Here is a 19,536-nt window from a genome sequence, read left to right on the forward strand (position 1 = left end):
CGTAACTAAGATTGTAGTATGATTTAATGTAGTACAGTCTTAAACATGATTTTATATCTAAGTTGTAACAACTGTGCCTCACTGTGTACATGCACATAGTAGGACGACCTTAACAACATATCCATGGCTATAATATTATCTCATAGAGCCCAAAATCTCTTAACAGGAAATGATCACCAACCAACCAATAGTAATTATTATGTAGTTAAATAATAGTCTACTGCTCATCAATTCTCTTGTCAGCTTTCAAAATCTACGCTGTCCTCTGTGTCTATATGCTGGTTTCTCCATTCACTATTAAAGAACGTCCTGTGCCCTTGTGAGAAATTGCACAATCAACATGAAATTCTGAGGGACACACACACACACACACACACACGTATATATGTCTCCATGTCACATAATGTAATAGTTTGTTTTATATATTACATCAAATTTTTTTGTATTTCAGGAAAACTTGGAATTTGTTACTAAAGAATTTTTGTGTTGAAGGGCTAGAGTTCTCTGGACATGACCAGAATGGGCAACGAGTTACAGGACACCTCTGGGCTCTCCATTTGAAATTTATGTCTCTGATTTCTGTTGTAATGTTATAGTCAGTTCTGTGCCTGCATATCTGTTGTGACTATTATTTCCAACTAAACGTCTGTATGTATTTTTTATTAGTTCCTGCATATACTACATATTTTGTCAATTCCATCTTTGTTACCTTATTCCTAACACGTGGCCTCGTGTCTTACAGCGTGAATATGTTCAGGTAGCTTAAATAATATATTCGAGATCTAGACAAAAGAAAACTATCCACATTATCTTTCTGTGGTTTCATTTATAACAAATTAAAAAAGTTGTTTGAATAATGATAGGTGGAACAGTTATTGTTTCATTTCTTTATTCGCAGAAATTTGTTTCTCCCGTGCCATATGTAACTGCTGTATTTTTGGTGGAAATTGCTTCTACTAGCTCTTCTACTAGCTTCTGTATTACTATTTTGTTGTCAAAGCAACATGCTTACTTTTGAATGTCTTTCTTGTAACAGACGACAAAATAAGATACGAAGGGTTTATTTGCACCGAAATAAATCTAAACTAAATAATAGATCAAGTTATTGACATAAATTGAAGTTCTTTGGTTTCGAATACATAATATTGAATACTTTCATATATTAATATGTATAACTGGATATGGTGAAGTCAGATGGAATCCACTCAAAATTCAGTTTAATGTGTGAATCAACACACACTTTCCAATTGTTATTAACAGAATTATTATGTATTTTGTTATCTAAAAAGAATTTCCAGTCAGTGCAAATAATTGATAATTATTTAACAATGTATAAATTGTGAATTGTGTTTTTTTAATATCCATGGTTTATTATGTCTACTGTCATCTCACTAACTTATGGATCAATGGAACATATTAAAGCTGTATGATGTATGTATAACTATTTAACAAGTTTGAAAAAACAGATGTTTTTTTTTTGTAAAGTTTTCCAGCCCATGTAAGTTTAAAAGAGATTCATCATGCCCCCAGGTCTACTAGTGATCTTGAGATCAAGAAACTGTGAATCTTAACATTCACACCTTGTATTTATCTTTATGACATGGTACTTGGGCAAGGGCCAGTCCCCTAAAGAAAATGAGATTTCAGGTATAAATGGCAGTGGCTATCTTCTGGGTTGTTACGCTATGTACTCTGGTAGATTTCCACCAACGGTTCAGAAGTCATACTGTCTCCGTCAAAAGGGCGATTAACATTCATTGCCCTGATGACAGGCAGTATGACCTCTGAAATGTTGGTGGAAATCTATCAGACTACAGGGAGCAACAACCCAAAAGACAGCAATCTTCATCTTCTGAGTTCTTTTACTGTATAGGCTCATAAAAGTTGTGATCTTTCAGAGGTGGCTGGTGCCACCACCATCAGGAAACATGCACCTCCGAAACACCAGCAGACCTCTACCAAACTACACAGTGCAACAACCCAGAACAGAGCCACCTTTATACCTAAAGAGAATTTAACATAAAAAGAAAAACTTATTGCTTTGCTTTATTGTGAACAGGCTTACTATGCACTTGAGATGATCGGTCACATGAGAAAGGGTGAGTCTGTGCTGGTCCACTTAGAGAGCGGGGGTGTAGGCCAGGCAGCCATCAACATCTGTCTGCACGCAGGTTGTACAGTGTTCACTACTGTTGGCACGCAGGAGAAACGGGCATTCATGAAGAAACAGTTTCCACAGGTATTTCAACAGCCTATTTCCTATCTCATGCACACATAGGGGAGATTTTCCGCCATGATAAATTGAATTATTTTACAGATTCTGAGTGTTATGTGTGAATTTCATTAAAAATCGAAGTTTCGATGTGAAACATACTGTCACAGAACTCAAATACTGCTCCCCATCCCCGCTCAGCTTTCTGCATTGCCTGCTTGTGGCAACATCATGACCAAACAGTTGGGCATACACATAATCACCTTCTACGAAAGCCTGTCAGTGCCAAAACATTTCTAGTCACAATGCAACAAATGAGTTCCCTTTCAAATAATGAAGTATGTGCTCTGTTATGGAATTTCTCACATGACAGCGTTACTGTCTCAGCCATCTGCTGGAGGACTGAACGTGTGTGCTATTTTCCTATTTATATTCTTTGTTTTATTCTTTCTGATTGTGGGGCAGCTGTCAGCTTGTCCTGTTAGATTATGTTCCCATACCTCCACCAGGAACATTCATAATTTTTGTCTGGTTTCTTGGTTGTAAATTTTTGTTTTTGGCCTGGATGGACTCTGGGGGTTCTCAGTGATGCATGACGTGGCAGCAGCTGTCATAAGTTCCAAATATCTAATCTGAATTTTTGGTGTTTAGTATGGGGGGAAATTTGGGCCTCAACATGAGAAGATTGTGGGACATTTTGGTTTTCTCTGTGTTGGGCAAAATACTGTTTTTCTTTGTACATATGAGAGATGATCAAGAATGTCTAGGACCAAGGAACTGAGTACTGGTTCTGTGGCTAGAATCATAAATTCTGTTTTTACCATAATTAATATTCTCATTCATGCATTGAGATAGTACAGGATCCATGCCTTTGACCCAGGCACAGTACACTGTTTGAAATATTCTGGAATGTTTTTAACTTACCACATATGTTATAGGGATTTGCATTGGTATGATGTTGAGACTGTTCAGCAAGGAGAATCTGTTACATCACTGTTAAAGAAAGTGCAGAACTTTTTCTCTAGACCTGCAAGTTATAAATGGATGTATGTTCCTTATAGAATACATAATATTCGTTACTGTCCAGAATGTAAATTCAGAAATGGAAATTTTTCTTCCTCCAGGTTTCCCTATTTATAACACTGGTTAGACTACAGTGACAGAAAATGAAAAGTAAAATAATATGCTTTTAAGACATGCAACCATAACAGGTATTGAAAGGACTTGGCCTTGAAGGTAAGATTCCTAGAGTGTTTTCACAATGGATGTGTAAAGTCATCTTATGCTCCGTTTTGAGAATGTTTTGTAATTTGAAGGTAGTTCTCTTGCTTTTAATGCATACAAATTGTCAAACATGTGTGCATATAATCTTCTTTCCCAGTTGACGGACCGCAATATTGGCAGCTCTCGAGAAACCTCTTTTGAGCAACTCATCATGTCAGAGACAAATGGTAGAGGTGTGGACCTTGTTTTCAACTCCCTCACTGAGGAAATGCTGCTGGCCTCTGTACGCTGTCTTGCCCATCGAGGACGGTTCCTTGAGATTGGAACATTTAATCTTTAGAAGAACAACACTATTGGTATTGTAAAAATTTTACTGATTTCACATGGATTCATTATAGCTTATGCATTTGTTAAGTACTCTAAAACAATTGATAATGATTTACTCTTTACTGTACTTGAAGCTACTGATATAAAAATGCTTAAAATAGTTGTTCTCTATTCGTTACACAGTGCCGTGCCCTTCACACACTGGTGTACTTTGTTTGGAGCAGTATGCACCTATTGTTATCTTTGCTTTGGTGATTGTTCAACTTCATGAACAAGAAGTATATCAGAGAGTAAATGAAAGTTAGGTTGTCGAATTAACTAACTTCATAGCGTATAAGCTATCTTAAGAATTTGAAAACTGCTAATGTGGCCAAGAATTTACCCTGTATATAAGGAACCTTAAGGTTGGTTATTGTGTTCATAAGAACCACCCACTTTCACGTATTCTGATCCAGTTGGATAGCAAAAAAAAAGGGCGTGTAGGTTTAAATTTGTTAATTCTGAAGATGAATTATAGTTGATTACAAATACTAGGAAATTTCCCATCAAGAATGGCAAAAAAATTTAAAGTCATACTTAAAAACACATTCTCTTTATTCTTTTACAAATCACTGTATGAAAATTTAAATTTGATGTTTTTTTAACAAAAAAATCACTATGTATCTTTGCTTAACTAAGATTGTAGTATGATTTAATGTAGTACAGTCTTAAACATGATTTTATATCTAAGTTGTAACAACTGTGCTACACTGTGTACATGCACATAGTAGGACGCCCTTAACAACATATCCATGGCTATAATATTATCTCATAGAGCCCAAAATCTCTTAACAGGAAATGATCACCAACCAACCAATAGTGTGCATCCCTTCCAGATGCGGGGTGATGACTGCATTACGACCATCGCATCATTGCGATGGACCAATTGACTTTGAGCTCAGCTTAAGGCGCGTTCCCGCCGTTGTGGGGGAACGAATCAGGTCGCAGCTTTTAAGCCAAATTCAATGACAAATTACGTAATGCAGGGGTATTTAAGCGCGATCGTGGTTGCGGGGCGCTCTCTAAAGTTTTGGTCCTTCGGTTGAGCGGGGGTGTTTTTCTTAACAAACGTACGACAGAACAAAGGAACAGCCGAGCCATCCAGCTGCCTCCGTGAATAGTGCTTAAAAGATATATATGTTCCTGCGCGTATTAAGGAAAAATAAAGTGTCGTCGATCAGTGCAACACAGAAAGACTTTGTTGTCCATTTGTGTAGAAACCTGCTCCACCTTCTAATTCCCGTATATTCCCAGGGAGTCGGAAACTCGTGCTCACCGACAACCTCTCACCATCATCAACAATCCCTTTCTGTATCTTTACATATCCCACGTCAAGAAGCTGTAATCATATGAGCAAACCAGGCTACGACTACGAGTATACTAAACAAGCAGTGTGACGTGTGGTGGACGGAAAGGGACGGTTACAAGTCACCAGGGAAAGGTACCTACTAACCTAACGTAATTAGGATACGACAGATATTAGAAAGTTTGAAATGTATGAACTGTGTTTGAATCATGAAAAAGTTTGTACTCTCAAAGACTAGACCAGCAAACGAAAGACAGAAGTAAGGGGGGGGGGGGAAACAACAACAACAGCATTCACAGTAAATGTGAAACATGACTGTCGGAAGTAACGTTCTTATAAAGAATCCATTATTATCACAGACGTTTAGGGAATCAAAAATACAAGCTGTATCATACTTAACTTCATCATAAATGTTTTTTTCAAAACTGAGGTCCTAAGGCATTCTTCTCCCAACAGGCGCGCTACCTTCAGGACCACAGAGTCCCTCAAGTCCCCTTGACTTGGGTGCGGGGCATGCAGTTATATCAGTTCTACCTGCCTGATGAACTGCCAGAATTTGATTCCTACCGTGTCACTAGCATCACCGCTGATGTTGAATGTCTGCTGAAAAGGATTGCCTCTCTGATACCTCCTCATTATAATCCAGGTGATATATTTACTATTACTCTGATTTTTAAAAAGAAAAGCAATTTTGTAGGACAATATCTGCTGTCTGTGATAGCCACTTTAATGACGTGGTTGACTTCGTGAAATGCAGAAGGAATATCTTCATGTTGGGTCGTACTGTAAGGCCATATACGAAGGATTGTAAGGCAAACTGTAAACGGAACTCCAGTTTGCCTCCGGCCGTCTTCACCATCTGAGAACGATCAGCGTGCGCAGCCCCCTGCTGTGTGTTTAAATATTTCACAAATGGTCCCGACCCCGCGGCGACACTCAAAGTGTCTCTGATCGGGATGCCGTCTGTTCGCCATACAATATCGCAGCATCTGCAGAATTCTGTGCCCACATCTGCCAAGAGCTGGCTAGCCCACCGTGCATGGTATTCCATTCTGACACTTCGGTACCGGTAACAGCTGTTAGTCGTAACAGCGACCACACGCAAGGGGCTCCACAATGTTGACGTACCTGCTTCTGCCCCATCTATATCGGCTACTGCGAGCACGTACAGAACTGATATGAATTTGTGTTGCTTTCAGCACATCTGGTGGAAAAAGTGATGGCATATATCGATGGGACGAGCCCGTCTTTTCCCGTGTTGGGAGATGCTCGTAGTCAGTTGCCTCGCTCCATGTCAGCGATCTTCTACCTCTTGGCTGACTATTATTTCAAAGTTAATGAATGGGTAAGTAGTTGATAAGATATGTGAATTGTGCTTCCTTTAATCTTAATTTCTTTGGATTCTCTTTTTGAATATTCTACCTTCCTTAATGCCCTCGCTTCACTTCTGTACTGTAACACCAAGACAGACATTTCATTACAAAACTTTGTTAGCATTTCTTCCTTGATTTTGTCTTCAGTGTCCTTGTAAGTATGAAGCTTGTAATTTAGTCCTGTCAGTAACTGCTTCAGGTCGTGTGGGGTAATTCCTGTAAAACCCATATCTTACTTTTCTGTACTGAAATTTTAAAATTGTGCCATGCACATGAAATGTTCGACTCGAACACGAACCTTTGAAGTTCCTCTCCAGAATTATTAATGGACATACATAAGTGTTTGTGGAAGAGTCCTTAGTGTTATCTGAATGATTTTGACACCGATTATTGCCGTGCAGTGTGGAAACAGTGAACACAAGGTTAAAGTGCGGAGTGTCTGTTGCAGGGGAAGGCAATTAGGCACTACCTGCTGGATGTTTGTGTCAATCCTGTACGCATCGACTCCTGGGCAGGAATGGCGCTTGCTCGTGGGAGTCAACTGGAAACTAAACTTAATTCTGTAAGTAAAATATTTACAGTGCGTTCCACTTAATGTAATCACTTTTGCAGGATGTGCATGAAGTGAATGCATGTGTGTGGCTGGTCATATCTGTCTGCGTGATTGAACTTGAGACCCACTGGATGGATTTTGATGAAATTTGGTATGGACTTATGCCATTGGAGTGTACTCTGACTTGCCAACTGCATGGGGCAGAGTCCTGAGACCAGTGGAGTGCCACATGGGAAAAGCGGATCCGCCACTGGGAGCAGACTCCTATGTGTATAATTTTGCTAGTAGCAATCAGTATTTTGTAAATAGGTAAGGTTCAACACAATTTTATGTCGCAGTGTGAACCATTGAAGAGCGAGATGGACTTTTTGCGTCAAGCGTCTGCTGCTCAGCGTTGCTTTCAGCGTGCTCTGGATATTGAGGCGAATCATTCATTGATGTGGATCGAGTACGGCTCCTTTGTCTATATGGTGCATTCCTTCTGTTCCCGCCTGCTTAAACAGGTAAGATAAAAGAGCGTTTCTTGTAGCTGTAAACTCGCTTTTGAGCTTCACTGAGAGCAAGAGTCGTATAACAAGTAACTGAAAATGCTGTCCACTGTTTGATGCTGATGACGGAGGATGTACGCAATAGAATATTCTCAGGTGATTGGTCTATCAGTTTGAAGCAGAGGTACGATTTATAATCTCCACCATCAGGGAATGGTGTTTATTGACACACACACACACACACACATTTACAGATTCACTGGGGCCTACATTTGTGACAACCATTGACCTTTGAAGGTTAGGTTACTTATGCAGAGTAAAGTATAAACTCATGTCGTCACCATTAAGCTCACTGATTCAAAACTTGCAAAAACAAGTTAGAGTGACGCACTTATATGATATTTTTCTGACCTTCTGACATGCATAGTTTTTTCTTCAGAAGCAAGATGGCCTTTCTGAATGTTATTCAACATTCTTGTGAACCTAACCTAACCCTGCTGTGGTTTCTTGGAGTATGTTGGTGAGCTCTTCAAAGTCAGTCCTTGCACCTCCCAGATCATCTTTCAGTTGTCCCAGTATGTTAATACTCTTCTTGTTCAGCCACTGCATTGTCTTGATGTTATTTGTGGTGAGAAACTTGCTGATATCTCCAGAGGAGGAATGCGTATGAGATATTGTGACCATGCCAGTCTTTTGCTTCTCTCTCTCTCTCTGGTTTATCTGTGATGTGCTATAGCCATCTTGTTGGAATGATTTCCATCGATGTTTTATTTACCATTCAGACTTGGCCCAGACGCATTTGCTGTAGCAGAACAGTACAGAAAGGCAATTCAGAGTGAAGTAGGAGAAGAGTCAATGAGAAACATTTTAGGAACCATGTGAGTAGGAAAGTAGGTGGAAGAGTTTTAGTGACCCAGTGGTTGAAAGTGTGTTAGTTCTGCTGAGTCAGTCACTGCTGGTGAGGCTTAGCAGTTGCTTGATGAAGGTGTCTGAGTGGTAGGTCTGGTTAGAAAGGTGATAAGAGTCTTTACTCGGTCTGTACACATCTTTACAGTTGAAGTTTTGAAGGTGCTCTCTTATTTCAGTGGTTTCCCTGATGGTGCAGGTGTGACTGATCCTGTTGTACATGCCCAGTTCTTGATTTTGGAGTTGTCTGTCCTCTGTGGAACCGAAGCAGACGACTCCAGACTCAAAGATTGGCGTGCACAAGATCCTCTGCTAATGCAGTAAGGTTTACTTGACCAAATGGGTCTTCATATCTCCACCAGGAGTTGGGAACACATTAGAGACTCCAGACTGGAGATTGGCTGTAACAAAACTCTCCACAGAGATGAAACACTGCGTCATCTTTGACAGACAGAACAGAAGACATAGCCATTATCTGCACCTACAATTTCACATCATCAGGGAAGCCATTTAATTAACAAAACATTCTCATTATTGCATTGTAATTTTTGTAAACCATTGAACACTGTGTGTCTGCAGGAAACAGACAGCCTCAGCCTGGAGATGTTTGAGATATTGGAGAATCGAAAGGAGAAGATGTTGGACACGGCAGAGAAGTGTTTCACCACTGCCAGCAAGGTCAGCGGTCAAGTGAATCTTTGTTTGTTGTTTCGCTGTTCTGAGTGTTTTTATTTTTAAAATTGCAGATGTAGGCCATTTATCTCATATGACTAACTCCATGGAGCAGAGTTTATCGTAAGAAGCTCGTAGTCTCTCGGGTAATGAAGAAATTCCCCATCTTGCGTGCGATCGGAAGGTTCATTATCGTGATGACCAAGTATGTACGACTGGCCCCTGACCAGTCCATTCCTAAGGAACTATTAAAAATCTATTTTAATATTATCCCTTATCCAAGCCTTTGTCTTCCATGTGGTCTGTTCCTTTCAAGTTTTCTGACTAAAATTTTGTATCTATTTCTTATCTCTCCACGTGTTTACCCATTTGATAATTCCCTTTGATTTGTCATCAAAATACAGAAAGGCAGCTCAAAGACTAGGTATGCTTCGCCCTGTCTTTAATAGGAGAAATCGCATGTCCATCGGAAATGGCGTGCTGTTTTGTTAGACGGTCATATGTCCTATGATAGATTATACTTCAGCTATAATTTTTGTGGCTAAAATATCAGGACTGGTGTATGTTGACAGATATGGTATGCTGCAGGAGAGGATTGTGGAATACAAGATGAGCGCTGGGTAAAGTGGCAGAGAAGAGAGACCACAATCCAAGAGTTTTCCTTAGCCATTTTGCAAAGGTAAGAGCAGTAGGCTTCCTTGGTGTTTTTATAAATGGATTATAATTATTCTTGGTGTTGTGAAATAAGAGCCCGGTTAGAGTCAGAGGTAAAATGATCAAGAGAATGGGGTTTGTGAGTGGGATCCTGGGAGGGCTGGCAGAGATGGCTTTGAAACTCCTCCACAGACGACGCGAAGTGGGAAATGCCCTCAGGCAATTTGTCTAGGGAGGCAGGATTGGACTGGTCTGAAACTTTCCTGTCGGCAAGGTCACGAGTCCCGTAGGTCAGCTGGCATAGGCGCATCATAATCCTGGTGTACTGATTAGGAAAAATGTTGTCAGCCCAAATGTAAGTTTCTATTTCCTGGATCTGATTAAATTTATTGCACAAGGTTAACAACTCACCAGAGGTTTGATGGAGTCCGAGGCGGACGCGTGAATCTCGCTGCCTGCTAATCACCTAAATATTCTTGGAGGCCGGTGACCTTCCGTATGTTGATCTCATATTCCAGCTCATCCTTCCTGAGGTAGTCCAAATTCGGAAGTGCACGATCCATTGTAAAGATGATAAACAGCTGACAGATTAACAACAATTCACAATAATCAGTACAAAAGAAAAAAATGTGAGTGCAATAACAGAAGACCTTGAGTTAGATAGAATCACAAAACCACGCTCTGTGCTACCACTTGATATGCACAAAGGCCCAGAACCCTTGATAAGAAAATGGTTTATTAACAAACTATGAACTGAACAAGAGTATGCCTGTTGAATATAGACGCGACGTTTATTGCAGGCTTGCGAACACCTTCATCAGACGCAGGCTAGTTATGCCCGTAGGATAAGCTACAGTAATCCACAGAACTTGGCAGTTGAAGCCTTAGAAGTCTACTATAGGATCCACGCTTGCATACTTAAATATTTGGAGCAGAATGAAGGCAGAAAGCTCGATGACAATTTGAAGACGCTGTTTGAAAAAATGCTCAAGGATGCTGCCGCAGGACCATTCATGGCTTCTAATTTGAGAGAAATAGAAGGGTAAGCGTGTTTCTGTGTCATAAGCTACCGTATTGCTTATTAAAGTAACTTGCAGCAGGTGTGTTGTATGACAGCCTTGTGAATTAGTTTTGTTAGAGTACCCGAAACTGTTGTCAAGTCTTTTAAATTATAGATTCCAACAGAAAGTGAGTGAGCGAAAGAGTGATTCATTTGTGGAAATTTGCTTGTGTTTATTGATTGTAGCTGCTAATTTTAACATGTCTTTATCTGAAATAAACATGATTTTCAAATTTTTTTATTTTTGTTGTAATACTATGTGGGGGCTTTTTAAATGTTTGTGGAACTAGGAAGTTGTTTGTAATAAACTGAGAATTTTCTTTAGTTCCATATTTGTAAGTATTCTCTTAAAATGTCTCTGTTGTTTCAACAGGTTTATAATTTTCTTTCGTATTCCGTATTTACTTGCTTTAGGAAAGCCGAGAGTGACGAAGAAACGACCGCCCGTGTCTTTGGATATTTTCGAAGAGGTCCCATTTACAAAGAAAGCACGTCTGGATTTGCCTCTGGTTAGATTATTATTAAATATAAAGCACTATATATAGTAACAACTGTGAGCACATATTTAAGAATGCCTCATTGCAACTTCTTTAACAATTTGTAACCCAGTGTCAGCTGGCAATTGACGTGACGGCGTTACGCCACTGCAGCGCAAAAGGTTGTAATATTTTACTTCTTAATACAACGTTTGCAAGTTACTGACAACAACAGTTACGTGTGTTCTTATTGGTGGTCAAGTGTAGGAATTGAGGCAGTGGGACACAGGAATAAACAGAATATGGGAATAGCTGAGGAGAAGAAGATTAATTGATCCTTGGGATTTTACTCGGGGGAAAGCTGTCTGCCACCTGACCAGCCTACTGCTTGCCAGGAAATCAGTGGATTATGTTCAGTACACTTGGCAGGCTCACTTCATATCTCAACAGAAAATTGGCTGAGATCATGAAGGGCACTCCTGTCTTCTACAGATGTATCTGTCTCAATTTGACGTGCATTGTGTAAGTACACTAGCAATATGATGTATTAGATGTGCTTGTCATGTGATAGAGTTAAGTCTGTCCAAGAATATGTGGCACTGTTTATCATTACAATGCCCTTTGTAACTTGGTTGTTGTATTTCTTGTGGTATAGCTCTTTTGCAAGATGTTTGTTAAAATATTAGAGTGTTCGAGCTGTCTGTTAGTAAAGATTCCTTTGCATATGAATCTTTATCAGAAAAGCTATCAGACTGGTAAACATTTATTGACATACGAGGGTCGCTCATTAAGTAATGCCCCACATTTTTTTTCTCAGCCAATAATGAAGATAGAAAAGTGTACTTTTACATGCTTGAGATTTGATGTTTCTCGCGTTCGTGTACGGAGTTTCAAATGAATCCAACCGATGGCGGAGCTGTAGTGAACTGTTAAAATGGCGTCTGTGAACGACTCTCGTTACAAGCAACGAGCTGTAATTGAATTCCTTGTTGCTGAAAAAGAAACGGTGGTGAACATTCATAAACGTTTGTGTGCTGTGTATGGAAGCTGTGCAGTCGATAGGAGCACCGTTGGTCGCTGGGCTAAGAGAGTTAAAGCTTCAGGAAGTGAAGAAACCGAGCTCCGTGATCTGCCGCGCTCTGGGCGTCCTGCCACAGCCACCACTCCAGACATGTTGAACCGCGCGGATGCCATTATTCGTGAGGATCGGCGCGTCACAACTCGACAATTGGCCCAACAGCTTTCAGTTAGCAATGGAAGTGTAATTGCAATTATCCGGGCTCTTGCATATTCGAAGGTGTGCGCAAGATGGGTTCCACGAAGTCTCACAGCAGACCACAGGATTCAAAGGAAAACAATTTCTTCTGAATTGTTGGAGTGTTTTGATGCTGAGGGATCATTACAGGTGACGAAACCTGGATACACCACTTTGAGCGGGAGACAAAAAGGCAGTCAATGGATTGGCATCATCCTCAATCACCGAGAAAGAAGAAATTCAAGACAACTCCCTCCGCCGGAAAAGTCATGATGACTGTCTTTTGGGACAGTGATGGGGTCATTCTTGTGGATGTGATGCCAAGAGGTGCGACCATCAATTCAAACGCGTACATCAGGACCCTGAAACCCTCAAGAAGCGTTTCCGACGAGTTCGGCCTCACAAGCATCCAGCAGAAATTTTGCTCCTGCACGACAATGCACGCCCTCACACAAGTCTGAGAACCCGGGAAGAAATCACCAAATTGGGTTGGACGGTGCTGCCCCATCCACCCTCCGACTTCCATCTCTTTGGGCCACTCAAAGATGCTATCCGCGGAACAAGGTTTGAAGATGACGAGAGCGTAATTCAAGCAGTGAGGACATGGCTACGTGCACAGGACAAGAGCTGGTACCGGCAGGGCATGCATGCACTTGTTCCACGCTGGCGTAAAACCGTACAAGTTGATGGGGACTATGTGGAAAAATAGTATGTGTAAAGGAAACATTGATTTATATTGTCACTAAATTTCAGCCATCTTGAATAAATATATTCTGAGGAAAAAAATATGGGGCATTACTTAATGAGCGACCCTCGTATATTGAGGTTGACACTGCATCAGCACAAATTTTTTTTAAGTTGAATGGTTTATTGAGGACCACTACATGCTTAAACCTTAATTTTTAATCTTCACTATTGTCTCTTTAAGTGCTTGAATGTAAGAGACAAGACTGCTAAGTCGTGTACATGTTTGAAGCAGATAACTTTCGCATGGACCCATTGCAAATGCTTTACGATTATTCATATGAGTTATTTACCAGGAAGCATGGGATGTCTGAGCTAGAGTAGAAACACAGTTTTTTCACCAGGTTTAGAAGCACATGCTGAAATGGAAGGGAGAGGAATTTAAGTGGTGTAGCTCTTTTGCAGGATGTTTGTGTTCGAGCCATCTGTGAGTGAAGATTCCTTTCCGTATGAATCTTGGAGGTAGAAGGTACCTTATTGATCTTGATATTGGGTAGTCAATCAGCATATGATTATCATGTTGAAGGGGTCCCGGGATCTTAATAAACATTGTGACCACAATCCGAAATTGTTGTGTAGACACGCTGTCAATTCAGTAATCAGCGTGCACTAAAACGCATATCGTAAAACTGTTTATTGACGTAATGTCAGATATAAAGGTATTGTTTTGTGGAATGGCCTCTGTGGTAAGTTGCATTCTTTATTCTGTTCTGTTTCTGCTTGTTAAAGTTGTTTCATAGAGATTGCTGCTGGTGTGTCATGGAGAGATGTTTCCTCAAGGTAAGGCATTTTGGTGCGCTCTCCTTTACTTAGTGGGGAATCCCCACGTCCACAGTACAGAGTGTCTAAGTATTTGTGACCAGGTTGGTGGCCTCAGCACTCTGCCAGTTTCTCATAGTAACTAGCTCCTTAGCACCTACAGTCATCATTCCATCACTTCTGCATGATGTTCTGGCAGATGCATTTCTCTCCTAATCTTCTGTGAGCGTGGAAATGAGCCTTTGTAGAAACAAATTTCTTGACTAGCTGAATATCAAAGTATTCAGAGAAGGTTTTGCGTCATGGACGTGTTTAATTCGCCATTTTGCAAGCAGGACGTGATCAAGATATTTCCTCATCAGCACAAATCTAAGGTTGCCAAGGAGACAAATATTACCAATTTAATGACTCAAGCCTCAACTTCGGCGCTTGTTTCCACACATTTGCTCGACATTTTTTAGAGCGGGTTACCTTGGCATCTCACTAATTGTTGAATACCTATGTACGCGCATCTAATTATAGGGCTGATACTAACCAAATGTAACACAGACGTAATTAGCTATAAGAAGATGAAAGGGGTTTGGTAAGCATTTTGTAGTTATTGCAAACCTTTTTATACATTTTCAAGATTTCCATCACCAACTGTTTTGATATGGGCGACAGGAAGTCTTTATCTTGTCCACTGAAGACAAGTTTATTGTTTCGTCTTCAATTACATGCACAGCTGCAAATGGCCCGCTGAGGTCAGCACGCCCGGACTTTGAAGGGTCAGAGAAGGTTGTCAACACTGCATCTTTCAAATTACACGACATATTATTTGCAAATGATATCTTATGACGCCAACTAATTGACTATATGGCTTACCGAACCCGAAGGTTCATCACCGAATTAACCAAAGCCCTGTCCTGGGCCAACAAAATCCAGGCTCCTTCAACTTCTGTCTCCCATAGATCCCGCCTGACATTATCCTCCCATCTACGTCTAGGTCTACCCAGCGGTCTCTTCCCTTCGGGTATCCCAACCAGTACCCGGTGCACACCTCTTGTCTCATCCATGTGCGCTACATGCCCCGCCCATCTCATTCTTCTCGACTTAATCACCCTGACAATATTGGGGGAGGAATATAAATTTTGAAGTTCATTATGCAGTTTTCTCCAGACCCCATCGTCTGCTCTCCTAGGCCCAAATATCCTCCCTTAGAGTGAGAGACCACGTTTTGAACCGATGCAAGACAACTGGCAGAATTATTGTTTCGTATATTATAATCTTCAGGTTCTTAGAAATCAGTCGTGAAGACAAAATATTTTGAACTGAGCAGTAGCAGGCATTTTCGGAATTTAGCCTCCCCCTAATTCCGTCGTGAATAAATTTTGATTTGTTATTGTTGTTTCATTGTTCCGTAAACCCGCGTACTATATAGTAACAGTATCAGAACTTTAACCTGATTTTCGACCACTTTCAAGGTCACTGACAATTTATTCTGGCCGATTAAACGCACGACGTCGCTTTCATTGCTATCGTAAACCACGTGCACTCTTAGCTTCGTGTTGTTGATGATGTGTCCGTGCTATGAATGCTTTTACGAAATCTTGTGACGTATTCGAGTATGGTGACCAAAGAACGTAGAAGCGAAAATCAAGGTATTGCATCGTGGAGATGTACTTTGTATGTCGACTGTTGAACGTTTGAATACAGTCTCGCGAATAATGGTATACGTTGTAAGTGTGCTCGTAGATGTGGAAATGGAGTGCTGACAAGAGTAGGTTTTCTCTCTGCGTTTCTGATAATGTCATCTCTGGTCGCGACGACGATGGCGCCATCATTCTACTTCGTGTGTTTGGGATTGTTTGACTAAGATATTTTGTTGTGACTTCTGCTTCTGTTTTGTAGCGTGATTATTAATCTTTTCTGTATTTGTTAAGAAATATTGAAATAATTTGCTAAGAGCTTAATATTTTTTATTACATTATCATTTATCTTTATTAATGAGGTCAATATTTCTGTAGAATGTTTCCCTGATTTATTTCTTTCATGTTTTCCAGACTGCTTTTATTTTGTTTTTTTGCTCGAGGCTGTTTAGTCTGGTTGTCACATTTAATCTGATTTAGACCTCGAGAAAGTAAGTATCTTATAATATTTCGTGCAGTGAATTTTCATTACTTGGTTGTTCCACTATTGACAAATTAGGTAATCTTTTTTTATCTTTGTGATCCAGTCATTCTTTTCAGATATTTTATCACTGTTTTGGTGGTGAAACTTGCTTATACATTTTTAAGAGATTATTTAGGAATGTGTTGAATTTTGAATCTACATCAAGGCTGTTTAATACTGAGTGCCAATTTTCATTCGATGTGTTATACATTCTTTAATAGTGTCTTCATTTCTGAGTCTGATTGATATTCTGTACTTATGATAACTGGAGATCGACTTTTTTATTATTAATATTACTAGGAGTCATACATCGTGATCAGATGGAGTAATTTTGGATTCTTATGGGGAAATTAACTATTGCCATGACATTGGAAGATGCTAGTCGATCATTTTACACATTTTTATGGTGACTTTCAATAAGATAATTTGTATTGATGATAATGGGACCACAGTTGACGATGTTGTGCTGTAGGTTTAAAAAGATAATTTATAATGCTTTGTAACTTGTTTAGGAAAGTCAGCATTGCCAGTGGGGGCTCTATGTATAGCTAGGACATATATGTTGGAATGTTTAGATTCCAATTGCACAATGCAGCATCTATTTCTTGTTATTTTAGTGACACAATGCATTTATCTAATTAAATTTTAGGTTCTTTTTGGCAATAATACTTGCACCTTCTTTTACCATATTTCATCTAGAGTAAGTACCTCCAAAAGTAACATTTTCAAGTTTACCTCTGGTGTTGTGTTAAACACAGATTAGGGTGTGTACTTATTATTAATGGACACTGATAGTTGATCAGTTTTGTTTGAAAGTCCTCTTATGTTATGATGGTGCACCACAGAATTGTTATCTTGATTGTATTCTGAATTTAGAACTGGTTTATTAGCATTGATGTAGACATCTTTCAGGTATTTGGTGACAGATTTGGGCTTAAGCCTAAAAGAAGGGTTAGATCTTACATCAGTGATTACAGGTATCCAGTTTGCACCTAATCTAATTAGCAGTGAGTTCACAAGCTTCTACTTGCCTTCTGAATTAAGTTGTAATCCGTGTCTGGTATGATCATTCCTATTTCAGGATGAATTGTCAGTTAATCCAATATGTGATTTGTCTGCATTGCAAAGGGCACACTCAAGTAGAATATTTCCACTCCCCACCAACTTGTCTATATTGGGCTTGTCATGGTTGCAAAAGGAAAGTACTAGAAATCTGGTGACTTTGTAGGTTATGATTGCGTAATGTCATGAAAGAGAAATTTATGGGTTTTTACTTGTTCAATAAGCTCCTGATTATGAGTGTTTGGAATATTCATGCATTACTTCTTTTTTAAATAAGCACAGGTGAAATAGGCCTTCAACATCTTACTTGCCTGTGGGGTGGGGCTGGGGGTTCTAAAGAAGATGGATGAAAATCATAATAAAATTCAAGTGACAGTAAAACAAAGGCTTCGTGTACTTAGGAAATTTGAGAACAAAGAATGGGCAACAGAATTTATAATAAAAGTATGTGATAGGGATTGAGTGATTCCATCCTTGAAAGAACACCATATACCTTGCTGACCTACTGATGGCGTATTTTGGGCATAGTTTTCTGGGAGTCCAGTAACACTGGTTTGATTATGGGGTAAACTTTCTCCAGAGCTAGTAAGAAATCAGGAAATCAGAAGTTCATGTCATGGTGTGTGCTATGAGAAGTTTTGAAAAGATTGACAGTGAACTGAAAAATGGCTTCAGAGTGGTGCGTGTGAAGTGGACTTCCGGCACATGACAGACGGACATTGTAAGAGCTGCCGTGAGACAAATGACAGTGAAGTTCATGCTGTCATGAGGGAGAGTCTAAAGAGATTTCAGAACAAGTGAGCATTACAAACTGTTTCGTAAAAAAGGTCTGTTGTGTAAGAAACGTTAAGCAGTTTGTGAAGTTCTGTGAATGCACCAAACAAAATAGTTTGGATTAACTCTCTTTTTTTATTATCTATGCATCTTCTACCCTTCATTAGCCCTGATAATCAATACAACAGGTGGGAAAGGGAAATTCTTGAAATCTCTTAACTTTTTTGGTTATGGTTGTAAAAGAAAAGTTGTTTAACTGTGATGTCTTCGTTATTATTGTATAAAATATGAAAGACATTTTCTTGAAATCAGTTTGGCTATTATTCTGTAATTCATACTCATGTAATTCGTATTTGTTTCAACGTAAATAATTACACGTTTCCCCAGCGCGTGGGGTTTTATCTAATTTTTTTTCTACATTATTTAGCTTATTTAAAAACTCTGGTTTCCCTACAATAGGCATAAATCTTTTGCCTTTTACTAAAGTTTTCTGTTGAGGGGAACATATGATTCATACTGTTTCATTCTTACATTTGAATTACTGGTTGATTTTTTTAACTTTGTTGTATTGAGAATGTCAGAACAAAAATGTCTACTCTGCAGTTATGAGATCTAACGTAATATTAATCTCAAACACTACCGTGTACTTATCAATTCACTGTTACAAATTCCATTGCTCATCTTAAATCCTAGATGAAAACTTCTTGTATGTTCTTTCTACATGCTGTATGTTCACAGGTGTGGGGTATGGAGTGTCATCGGAGGAAGCAAAAGAAGCAGCTGCTAGATCAGTTTCGGACAGGATCTTAGTTGCTTCCGAAGAGTAAGTGTTCATCATTACTTCACTCTGATGTACAGAGAATATTTCTTTCAGCACAGGGAACCTGTAAAAGTATGAAAGTAAACCACCAGGTGTATCTGAAGTCTTGACCTGATAACCGTCTGTCCTTTTGTTTGCTAGGAATTCTGACATCCCGCTCGACCCCAATTATATCACTAGATACTTTGTGTCTCTCTCGAAATTGGCCGTCTCCTTCTTATAAAGGAGGACTCGCTGAGCAAGGCTCATACACCTGTTCGTGTATTGTTACCAAGCAAGAAGAAGAAGAAGAATATTTGAAGCTTGAGGAAACTGGTTAGTTGAGTCATAGCACTGGGTATACGAAGAGTGGTATGTTTGTGAATGTGTATGCTATGATGTGGTTAGGAATACCAATAGGTGATGATTTTGTGTCGTCATAGTAATCTATAATTTCCGTAGAAAATTTTGAAATTATTTTTAATATTTATATGAACCTTACTGTTTCATTCTTACATTTGGATTACTGATTGATTTCTTAACTTTGTTGTATTGAGAATGTCAGACAAAAATGACTACTCTGCAGTTATGGGATCTAACGTAATATTAATCTCAAACGTTACCGCGTCCTTATCAATTCACTGTTACAAATTCCATTGCTCATCTTAAATCCTAAATGAAAACTGCTTGATTTTTCTTTAT

General features: G+C 39.4%; 1 protein-coding gene, 1 long non-coding RNA gene and 1 other non-coding gene across 3 annotated transcripts; all 3 read left to right on the top strand.

Moving 5' to 3' along the window:
- Window positions 1-1,635: 1,635 nt before the first annotated feature.
- Window positions 1,636-11,051, top strand: LOC147871963 (calcineurin-binding protein cabin-1-like). The gene is made up of 10 exons (XM_087359784.1): window positions 1,636-1,647; window positions 2,060-2,239; window positions 3,655-3,792; window positions 5,565-5,754; window positions 6,308-6,453; window positions 6,930-7,043; window positions 7,373-7,537; window positions 9,008-9,106; window positions 9,673-9,779; window positions 10,555-11,051. The coding sequence occupies exons 1-10, from the start codon at window positions 1,636-1,638 to the stop codon at window positions 10,601-10,603; spliced, it is 1,200 nt and encodes a 399-aa protein (XP_087215910.1). The 3' UTR covers window positions 10,604-11,051.
- Window positions 11,052-15,847: 4,796 nt separating this feature from the next.
- LOC147871964 (uncharacterized) lies at window positions 15,848-18,043 on the top strand. Its single transcript, XR_015538126.1, has 2 exons — window positions 15,848-16,899; window positions 17,937-18,043. It is a non-coding gene; the product is annotated as an uncharacterized LOC147871964 (long non-coding RNA).
- A 428-nt stretch (window positions 18,044-18,471) lies between these two features.
- Window positions 18,472-18,585, top strand: LOC147871965 (U5 spliceosomal RNA). The gene has a single exon (XR_015538135.1). It is a non-coding gene; the product is annotated as a U5 spliceosomal RNA (small nuclear RNA).
- The last annotated feature ends 951 nt before the right edge of the window (window positions 18,586-19,536 follow it).

The sequence above is a fragment of the Zootermopsis nevadensis genome, unplaced genomic scaffold (genome assembly GCF_977971745.1).
Source record: "Zootermopsis nevadensis isolate Lab colony 2312 unplaced genomic scaffold, Znev_1.0 Znev_ptg000033l, whole genome shotgun sequence".
NCBI classification, from domain to species: Eukaryota; Metazoa; Arthropoda; class Insecta; order Blattodea; family Termopsidae; genus Zootermopsis; species Zootermopsis nevadensis.